An 11,200-nucleotide genomic window follows, 5' to 3' on the forward strand; every position below is an offset into this window, starting at 1 on the left:
AGGGAAGGGAAGGGAAGGGAAGGGAAGGGAAGGGAAGGGAAGGGAAAAGGCCTCTGACAGTACAGTGGCAACTGCAGTCTCCCTTACGCTTGGCATATGTCACAGTTTCCACTGCCAATATAAGGGGTTTTGTGAGGCTTTCAAATTGGATATAAAAATTCACTGCAGGTTGAAATTTGTCAGGCAAATGTTCTGTTCCTTCCACAGCATTTATTGTCTGTCTTGTATATATTGCCCTTGGGAGTAAAGACACTGGTTTCAGGCCCATGACAGGATTGGTTTTTTCAATTGTTCTGATTTGTTTTTAAATGAGAAAAAAGTGAGTTCTCTCCTCCCTGGAATGGATTGCTAACTACAGGCTGTTGACAACAGCAATATAGTTAGCAAATATATGACTCTAACATGCTCTTTGCAGGTGATTAGCCTGTGCAATAGGCAGACTGCCATGGTATTTATTCAACTGAACTATTTAAAAGACCAGAGTAGGATCAGTTAGTCAAGTCCCTGCATTTGAGAACGATCATGCTGTGTGCCGAAGCAGTGTATACATATTGTCAGTGTCCCATCTATAACGTGCTATTTTGCACTGCTGTAATGATTTCCTTTCCCTCTCATTCCCCCAGGGCTTAACAGCCTGGATAGAAGCCTTGACACAAATAGCTTTTCCTCCTGGAAGGAACCATAATGCAGTGGTGGAAAATAAGAGTACCTGTTGCATGAGCTGCATTGGAGTCTTGTTATTTCTCTGGTGTCTCTTGAAGTTGTCTGATGAGATGCTTATTTTAACTGTTCCTTGGCAGTGTCCAGCTCATCCTCCGTGGTGTAGCTTCCATAGAGTGAGAAGTAACATTGGGCAGTGCGTAGGTGCATGGTGAGCAGAAGAGGTTGTGCAGAGTGGTGAGCAGAAATGTCTGTGGGTGTAGCTTTCATACTGGCACACTTTCATACCCAGTGTAGCCTTCCCTTCTCTCTCTTCTTGATACCAGAATGAATCCTGCCCATCTTTCTTTCAAGTGCCTTTCTCTGCTTGTCCTCAGTTGATTTTGAATGGTGCCTCCTAAATCTTAACAGGGCATTGCTGGGTGTTTGCGTCAAGGGAATGAGGCAGAAGAGGGTAGGGCTAAACCAGGATGCTTCCCTGGTGCCCCTTGGAGCAGACAGAGAAGTGCATCCCCTGTGATTCCCCTTTTGTGATGACCAAGAGGAGTCACTGAGTCCCTTTTCTAGAGGCAGTGGGTGAAAGGCTGCTTGCCTTAGGAAATGTCCTGTAGGTCTCCTTTGCTCTGCCTGGCCCTACCTTGGAGAGCTCTTCTGCAAGCAGAAGGGGAACAGGGCCCACTGTCCCTCCCAGTGCCTCTGCACTCAGCTGATGTGTTGGGGAGGTATCGAATGCAGCACCACAAATGGTACAACACAAGGAGGAGGTAAGTTCACCATTATCTCTGAGTTGGTCATTCCTTTGCCCTTTGGTGCTTGAGGTTTACACTACTAAAAGGGTATATGGGGTAGCCAGCATTGGCAGTCCCAGGTACCTGGATGAATAGATGAATCAATGGGAAATATGGGAGGCAAACACTGCTGAACTCATCTGTGGTTTGCATGTATGGGAGAGCCCACCCATGTGTTATTTGCATAGTAACAGTTCCATTTATTTAGTATATGAAAGCTCAGTTCATTTAAATACATTTTTTCTATTCTAGCAACAAAACATCACTAATAATATGGTGAAGCCTTTGTGTATGGCTGAAACTATAGAGACCAAAATTTGTAGGATGGAAGACAATTTGTTGCTGGTTGGTCTGTGTCAGTATGTGTCTTCATGGCCCACTTGCGTATTTACAGCAAAAGGATGCAGAAACATGGGTTGAGCTTCGGCTGCTGAGACAGCTGAGGGTGAGCAGGCCCAACCCTGAGCTCCTTCAGAAACCCGTGGGCCAGTAGGGCACAGGTTGGGCGTGTGGTTTCGTGGTGCATCAAGGGTGATGGGATGTGCTGCCATGCGGTGGCAGGAGCAGCCTGATGAGGACTGGGCCGTGCAGGACCCAGTATGATGCTCTGGTCAGGTGCAGGCCATGGAGGTGCTTGGCAGCTCTGCTGGCCTCCTGAAGGTGAGACGTCCCTGTCAGGGCTGCTCTCACCACAGCCCTTGTTAATGGCCTTCTGCAGAGCAAAAATAAAACGTTGCTTCTGGGAGGAGGATCAGTGACATTAAGCAGTGAGTTTTGGGAAAACATTGAAGTCCAAATCCAACCATAATTTTGTCCCCAAGCTGCCCAATTAAGTCAGATTTCTAATTTTCTGTTTGTTACTGTGTTTATACTGAAGGAAAACCCTATTTTTCCAGGCGATACTGCACTAGGCATCCCACTAAGGGAGCATCGTAGCGTGCACAGTATAATTTGAGTTCTGTGTAGATAGTGAGGTACAAGCCATGGTATGGATGAGCAAGCAGAGCACAGGGGTATCTGTGTCTGGTGCCATGCTGTTGCCCCACAGGAAGGCACCCAGCAGCCCTGAGAAAAGTCTGTTGCACAGCCATCAGCAGGAGATAAAAAAATAAGCTAGAGTGATCACTAGCCTTTCATGGCATTTTTATATAGCTAAGATACCATTTCCTGTACAGTTACACACATCATTGCATAGTGCCATGAACTTAACTCTTATCAGCACTCAATAGGAAAGCTTGGCTTATTTACAGTAGGGCTCATTTCAGTATTGCAAGCTTCTTTTCAATTAAAACAAACATCAAATTAAATATAAAATAGATAAGTTGGGAAAGTGAAATTAATTGATTTTCCAGCACTGAGGTATGGTAGACAAAGGAAACTTAAGGCACTTTCACTGGATTATATTACCTTCTTTCATGTATATTAGGGATGTGAAACTTATTTTAAAAACTGGATAACTGAGTCATTTATGTGTAGTAAAGCAGCAATTTTAAAAGACTCCCAAAAAACCCCGAAACCTAGCACATACTTCAAGTTAATTTTTATTAAAGGAGAAATATAGTGTAGCTATCATTATTAATACCAGTACTAAAAATTAAGTTTAGTTTCAGTCACTTCCATGTTGATTTAAGGTTTTGTACTGTGTACCTGATGTAAGGAGTATATAAAAAAGGAGTGCAGGAACTAGGAAACACCTCTTTGGACAACTTCAGCCTGTCTCTTATCTTCAAAGGTTTCCTCACTTGAGGGTTGAGGACTTGGGTCCTTTTCACTCTATCTGGTTACCGACCTTGATAATAGGTGTTTAGCCGAACAGGTGTTTAGGAGCCCTGAGATTCCCTCCCAAATGAAACTGAAAATTGCTTTACAGGGAGCCAGAGGCAAGTTGTGCTGGGACTCCACTGTATCTGGCAGCCAGCTACTGCCAAGCTGCAGGTTGAGGGCAGGATTGGGAAATATTTTTAAGTGTGTTTTTGTGTGTGTATATATATATATATATATAAATATATATGTATGTTAATTTTTTTTCTGTAATGATAACATGCTCAAGAAGCAGGTGTACTGGAAGATACAATTCCACATAAGAAAGGTGAGAGGAGGAAAAACCCCCACCCCAAACCCATAAACCTGGATCAAGGGCTATGCCTCACCTTTCTTGTCTCCTTTCCCTTGCACCATGGGGCCCTCCCAGAGGTAGTGTAGGACCAAGAGTTCAACAATGTATATTTATAGTTCCCAGGAACATATAGGATTCAGTGTGGAAAACAATATTTGACTATGCTTTAAAAAAACCAGCCAAGCCCACAGGCATTTCTTCAAGGTGTCTGATGGTGATAGATGAGCTCTTCTTCTCCTCATCTCGATATTCCCTCTGCCTCCAGCCTTGTCGCCTTTTAAAGCAGCAATGGGGAGATTTTATTATGTTTTATACTTTCATCTTAAGCAGTGATCTGTCTCTCTCTCTCCATGGGTCCATACAGCAGGCTAATCCCTCAAGTCTCTTACACAGCATAATTTTCATCTTAATTTTTCTGTTTCTCAACGTGAAATGGGTTTGCCAGGGGAATTTCCTGTCTCTGCCAGATCATTAATTCTCTGTGAAAACACCGTGATCTCATGCTTCCCAAGCAAACAGAAACATTGGGAAGAGACATTGTCGTGCAAAATACTCGGCTGTGCTGCAGCAGCTGGAGGAGCAAAGATGCTGGTGTGTGCTGCAGAGACCCAGGGGTTTAAAATGGTCATTTGAAAAACAGGGAGGCAGAGATTATATAAGAGCAGTAGACAATGGCTTTTTAATTCCTTAATAGAAATGACGATGTCTATTTTTTTTCAGCTTGAATCTGCTGAGCTGTCTCCTCATTGTCTTTATTTTTAGAAACAATCGCTCTTCTTTTTTTTCAAAACAACACTGGCACCATGCTTTTTATACTGATTCTTGTCACTTTCTGGAAAAGGATTTTATTTTTGCTCCTGTTTTCCCATGCTTGGCCGTCTCTGCCTCCCTGTAATCTGTGTCAGCCAAGGCTTGAAAAAAGGAAACAAACAAAAAAACCCTTCAACCCTATATTTGTGAATGTTTTCTGCAGAACATTTCAGGAGATGAGAAAAATCCAGAATTATTCTCCTTAAGCCAGCAGCAGGAGAGGAAAAGAAATGACTTATCTGTTTACTTTTTAAAATCCTTTTTTAAGAACTCAAATGTGCCTGATAAATTATTAGCATTTTACGCAGCCAGCCTCTACTATCAACTCCTGGCATTTCTGCTGTAGGTAGTCTTGTGCTCACCATAGGATCTTACTGCCAAATCCAAGGATTTACAAATCTCAGGAGAGACTTAGATTTCCCGCTTCCCTGCCTTGGACATTTTTTAGCCTCTGTTTGTGGAGTTTGTTTTTTTTTTTCCTTTTTCCCTGTCCCCTTTGCAGGTTTGTTGGTCTTACAAACATCTGCACAAGCAAATAATTTCTGTAAGCACCAGAGCCATGGAGCTATTTGCATGCTCTCACAGGCACATCCCCGAGCTGGGACTCTCTATGAATCCAGTTTTGGAGTGGTGTTGCCCTCCCTGTCATCTCCTGTCATCCCAAAGCCAGGGTGCCTGCAGGGGGAGGTGCCTCACTCCCACGGGCCTGAGTAGCCAAGTAATGGCACACGATTTGCCATCACAGAGAAGAATTCAGCCGTGTACAGGTGAAAAATGTAGATTTGGGGTGCGCCAGTGCTTTCCCATGGTAACGGAGTTGAAACTGGACAAGTTTCCATGGTGATTATTACTTCAGCAGGATTCACTGCACACTTCGGAGGAGGCATGGGCAGCACCAGGTGAAGCGGCCAGGCATCAGCCAAAATCTGCTGGCACCAGCTCACAGGGCAGAAATTATTTAGCCTTCTAAATAAATGGATGTAGTAGGTTGACCCTGGACATTCCACCCCTCGCCTCTGTGAATCACATATTTAAGAATTTTAAATTCCACATTCATCACACAACCTTCCCTTACATAAATAAAATAACAACCTACCAAAACAAGAATGTAACGAAAATTCTCCCCACCAGAAATAAAAATAACATCATCATAACACCAAACTTAAGTGGACAATTTACACAAAATCCACTCCTTGTACCTTTACCACAATTACAGCAAAAATTCCCCACGATCATTTTATTCTCTGACATTGTTCAATGCTTGTTTTGCCCGTTACCTCTCCCAATACTATCCTTATCTCAAAATCTTCATGACTTCCCCGTACAGGCCACCAAAAAAACCGTAGTGGGTTGACCCTGGCCAGATACCAGGTACCCACTAAAGCCACTCTCTCACTCTCCCCTCTGCAACTGGACAGAGGAGAGAGAGAAAAAAAACAGCTAAGAATATCATGAGAGATAAGAGCTGGGAGAGGTCAGTAACTGATTACCTTCACGGGCAAAACAAGACTCAAAGTGGGAAAATAATTATAATTATTACTAACAGGATAAGAGCCAAAGAAAATACAACAGTCTTAAAAACACCTTCCCCCACCCCTCCTTCCTTCTGTGTTCTGCCTCCTCCCCCTCAGCGGTGCAGGGGGACAGGGAGTGGGGGTTACAGTCAGTTGTTGTTTCTGCCACTGCTCAGGGAGAGGAGACCTTCCCCTGCTCCCATGGGGTCCCTCCCACAGGAGACAGTCCTTGATGGACTTCTCCAGCATGAGTCCATCCTTCAGGCAGCAGCTCTTCCCAAACTGCTGTCCCGTGGGTCACTTCTCCATGGGGTGCAGTCCTTCAGGAATGAGCTGTACCAACGTGGGTCCCCCACAGGGGCCACAAGTCCTACCCAGGAAAAACCTGCTCCAGCGTGGGCTTCCCTCTCCACAGGCTGTAGGTCTCGGCAGGATCCCGCTCCATCTTGGGCCTCCCATGGGGTCACAGCCTCCTTCATGCATCCACCTGCTCCAGCATGGGCTCCTCCATGGGCTGCAGGTGGGTCTCTGCACCCCGATGGTCCTCCATGGGCTGCAGGGGCACAGCTGCCCCACCATGGTCTGCACCACAGGTTGCAGGGCCTCAGCTCCGGTGCCTGGAGCACCTCCTGCCCCTCCTTCTGCACTGACCTTGGTGTCTACATTGTTGTTCACATGTTCTCACTCCACTCTTCCCTGGCTGGAATTTCTTCTGCGGAACAATCTTCTTTTCTTAAATATGTTATCACAGAGGTGTTACTATTACTCCTAATTGGCTCAGCCTTGGCCAGCGGCAGGAAGTCCGTCCTGGAGCCGGCTGGCATTGGCTCCACGGGATAGGGGAAGCTTCTAGCAGCTTCTAACAGAAGCCACCCCTGTAGCCCCCTGCTACCAAAACCCAGCCACAGAAACCCACTACAGTGGATGTGCAGCACCATTAATTTGCTGGTTTGTTTTGGTTTTTTTTCCCAAGGGGAGGGAAGTGATAATCTTTAGGGGAAACAGGCTGCAAATTTCACCATAATCATGAACAGAACCATCTCTGCCCTTTTTTAATTGCCATTTGGTTTGTTGATATAAAGACTTGGGCTGTCAAAATAAATTTGAAGTTGCCTTTTTTTTTTTTTTGGTGTTATTCTTCAGGTCTTTAATGAATCAGGTGCCTGGTTCATGTTACTGTATCTAGCTCTGTGGCACGGTGAACACTGGGGTTTGGATTGGTTTTGCTTTGTTGTTACCTGGTCATGCTCCTTTCAGGTCCTGTACACGGCAGTTTCGGAGGTGCTGTATGCACTGTGCAGCTTGCCTGCTTGCCTTCAGTAAATCCCAGCAGAATGAAAAAGGGACAAGTACTGAAGGGTAATCAAGTAGCCTTTGCCAGTGGCGGAATATTCTTAGAAATACTTGTTTTGGGGGCTTCTGTTGAGTTAAAACAACATGCTGTCACTGAGCTCTGCCGTGCAATGTCATTAGGTGAAGCTTTGTTTAAAAACGTGGAATGGGCATCCCGAGTCCTTGTTTCAGGCTGTGTACTGGGAGGGTTTTTTTGGCTGCAGGCATTCCTCGAGGCCTTTTAAATTATCTGTGTTTATGGCTAAATATAAGTTCCTCAAAACTCTTTGCACAACACTCACGGATGTATGTATATCCAGCATCTCTGTATATATAGTGCAGTCTTATACATACGTTAGCCTGAAGCATGGAAACACTTAACGGCTTTTCTTTGGTGACGGGGTCTTTAAAGGCAATTGCAAATATTATTTTAGGGAGGAGATTTATGTGGTGCCTAAAATATGTTTTTTGGCTTGCAGGCCAAATTATGTCGGTGCTGATGCTCCTGGCAGCGCGGAGCTGCCACAGGTCCCACTGACAGCGATGTAGAGGTGGCGCCAGCAGAGCCCAAGAAGCCCTGCAACATGGAGGAGCTGTACAAGGATGCCCCAAACCTGCCCATGGATGTCACCAACTCACCCTCGGCAATGGCCAACAACAAGCTGGAGAATGGGGTGGCCCAGTTGATCACAGCAGAGGCCTGGAACATCAACTCGGCCGACCTGATGAAGAAAGCCCTTTCCCCGCTGGTGACAGTTCCTGCACCCTCCATCCTGACGCCTCCGGCCGAGTCGCAGAGTGGGGTGGCTCTGAAGGTGGCGGCCACTGTGCTGCAGCCCATCTGCCTGGGGGACAGCCCTGTTGTCCTACCCATCCACCTGCAGGTTGCCGGCAGCGCCGCCCCACAGATGCCAGCCACCAATGCTGCCACCCCCTACGTCATGACCACCCAGGGCCCCGTCCCGCTGCCCGTCCTCCTGGAGCAGCATGTCTTCCAGCACCTGAACTCACCCCTGGTGCTGCCCCCGGGGGCTGCCTGCCCTGCCAGCCCCTTGCACACTGGCCTTTTCCCCGGCACCACCACCCCTGTTGGGCAGCCCCAGCTCCTGGATCCCAAGCCCTCTGGCCAAACTCAAGAGTCCGTCCTGCCCCCCGTCTTTCAGACACCGGGGTTTGCTGCCGTCCTTCAGGACCTGTTTCCCTCACAGGGTGCCCTGGGCTCTGCCCCCTGTCAGCCACCCCCTGACTACGCCACTCTCCCACCCCAGGCCTTCAGCTCACCCCTCTCCCCACTGGTGCCCCCTGCCACACTGCTGGTGCCCTACCCCGTCATTGTGCCCCTGCCTGTCCCTGTCCCCATCCCCATCCCTGTCCCCATCCCTGTGCCCCACGGCACCGAGGCCAAGGCAGCCCCTGACCCACCCAAGCCACCACTCTTCACCCCTCACTCCTGCAAGGGCACCCAGACCCCCTTGGAGAAGGAGGAGACAAAGCCCTTTGAACTCCTCCACCCACGAGAGTTTCCCCAGCTGAGCCGTCACACTGTCATCAAGATGGGTGGTGAGAATGAGGCCTTGGACCTCTCCATGAAAGGGCCGCCTGCGCTTCGGGCCAGCGAGGCCACGCTGCCACCACCACCACCACCACCACCACCGCCAGAGGACGGGGCCCTGGACCTGTCCCTCGCCTCGTGTCGCAAGCCAGGGGGGCCCCACGGGGAGGCAGCTGGCCCTGGCCCCACCACCACCACTGAGGGCAGTGCCCACCCCATGCCGGACAAGCTTCCCGGCCCGGCTGCCCCCTTCACCCCCTGCAAGCCCCCAGAGGTGGCGGGCAAGGCGGAGGGCAGGGCGCCGGGCAGCAGCACGGCCGAGCTGCTGCGGCAGCCACAGAAGTGGCTGGTGGAACAGGCGGGCAGGGCGGGCTGCGAGCCCAAGGCCGGCAACAACATCGAAATCGTCAGCACCTCGCAGACAGCCAAAGTCATCGTCTCCGTCAAGGATGCCGTGCCCACCATCTTCTGCGGCAAGATCAAGGGCCTGTCGGGGGTCTCCACCAAAAACTTTTCCTTCAAAAGGGACCTGCCCCAGGACTCGGTGCTGCAGTGCTATGATGTGAAGAGCCCACCCGAGTCCCGGGACAGCGCCGAGGCCCTCAGGAAACCCATCAAAAACAGGAGCGTAAAGCTAAAGAAAATGAACTCACCGGAGATACATATTCTTCCAATCAAGAAGCAACGGCTCGCTGCCTTTTTTCCAAGAAAGTAAATTATGGGTTTTTAGAATTTTAAGATTATTATGAGAAGAAGAAAAAAAAATAATAAAAAAGATGCACTTGGTTTTAAACTCATTTAAAACTTTAAACTATCTTTGTAAGTTATTTTTGGGGGAAGGGGGAGAGGATCAGATGTAGAGTCCCTATAAGCTGGGCTGGTTTGTTTTTTTCCTTTTTTTTGTTACAAATTTTGACTTTTCATGGGAAACTGAATAAAAAGCAACCTATTTTTCAAGCAGATTGCACATTTTGCAGCTTTAATGGAGTAATGGATGAGTCAGAGGGGTAAGAGCTATTTTCACTGCCATGAAGTGCTTTGATGATGTAATTCTTCATAACAGTCAGAATGAAAATTTCAAAATAAATGTTTGTACGTGCTAATTGGTTGCGGCATTTTTTTGTCATTTCGGAATGGCTTTCAGTCTACAGAGAAGGTTGTGCAAAAAAAGATCTGTAAACTGTAAAGCACCGCAACTGACTTGTGATGAACCTAAAATGTTAGGAAAAAATAGCAGGCTAAGAAAAATTATATTGTCCCGCAGCACTGTCGAAGAGCACGTCACAACAGCTGCTAACGATGCACCCAAACGAGCTACCAGAGGAGTGAGAGCAGCACAGCCTAGTGTGCACCTAAGCCAGGTTCATTGCGAGAGACCCATCAGAAACCATCTTAAATATTAAGTAATGTTATCAGTCATTTAAAACAGAAAAGCCTAAAAGTCAGGGGAATTTGGTTGCCAGGGGGCAGGAAGGGAAGGAAAAAGAAAATCCCATAATTTTTCCCAGCCTGACTACAGATATATGGAAAAGTTGTTTATTGTTAGTTTTCTAAGTTTCTTTGATGGCTGAAATCAATGCACGAAAAGAGCAGAGCTGTGTAACTTTATCACTCGGCAGTGTACAAGCCGCCCACATCAATGGAGAAATGTGAATGTACAATTAAAATAAAAGTTCTGCTAGGTTACGGTTTTGCACTTGTGTATGGAAATGAGCTGGAAATGCATTACTGTCTATTGGCTTTGAAGTTCACATGGCTCACTTGTAAAAACCCATCCTGACAGAAAGACAAATGTGAGAGCAGAACAATCTTTGGTGGGCACTGCCTTTTTTGTGGCTATACCTGTAGAAAAGATTTTTTTAAAATAATTTCAAATTGCAGTTCCCAGCACTGCACCAAGACTGTCTAAATAAAAAAAGCCATTGTAAACCCATCAGCTGGATGCTGTCACAAGCTGTGCCTTCCTTTGCCTATCTGCATCCAATCTACTTCCAAGACTCCTCTTCCCAAAGGTTTCTGCAGTTGTTCATACAATGAGAAGTTGCCCAAAGAACTGGCATCAGGGTCTGAAGTCTAATCACATCCTTAGGCACCAGTGTCATGCCAAAATCTGTTTCAAGTTTTGATGCCAGCAGACATTAATTCAGTATTTGGAAAATGCATCTGCACTAGGAGGTTAGGAAAGGCATGCTGTTTCTCTTTTCCTGGGCTGAAGGATCACTGCCCTCTTGCTTAATACAGAAGTGAAGGACTTTCACATAACCATAGCATAAATGCTGTCAAACTCTTGCTTTTTAAGTATTTTTAAAGCCTTTTATTTTCCCAGAGGAGGCAGAACTGACAATGTTCAGAAAAGCGTGAAGTGTTGATAGATTCATTAATGTTTAGTCATCTGACTGTATTTTTTTAAAAATATCTTTTTTCTTAA

General features: G+C 46.8%; 1 protein-coding gene across 4 annotated transcripts in view; it reads left to right on the plus strand.

Annotated features, from left to right (window-relative positions):
- The window catches only part of RAI2 (retinoic acid induced 2), a 48,174-nt gene extending 37,708 nt beyond the window's left edge, over positions 1-10,466 (plus strand). For all 4 annotated transcript variants that reach the window (XM_017812372.1, XM_017812374.1, XM_017812373.1 and 1 more), the window contains exon 2: positions 7,700-10,466. In XM_017812372.1, coding sequence (XP_017667861.1) covers positions 7,805-9,487 — 1,683 coding nt within the window. In that variant the 5' untranslated portion in view covers positions 7,700-7,804 and the 3' untranslated portion in view covers positions 9,488-10,466. The remainder of the gene's footprint in view (positions 1-7,699) is intronic.
- Positions 10,467-11,200: the final 734 nt, after the last annotated feature.

Source organism: Lepidothrix coronata, unplaced genomic scaffold, assembly GCF_001604755.1.
Source record: "Lepidothrix coronata isolate B3197 unplaced genomic scaffold, Lepidothrix_coronata-1.0 Scaffold35, whole genome shotgun sequence".
Taxonomy (NCBI): domain Eukaryota; kingdom Metazoa; phylum Chordata; class Aves; order Passeriformes; family Pipridae; genus Lepidothrix; species Lepidothrix coronata.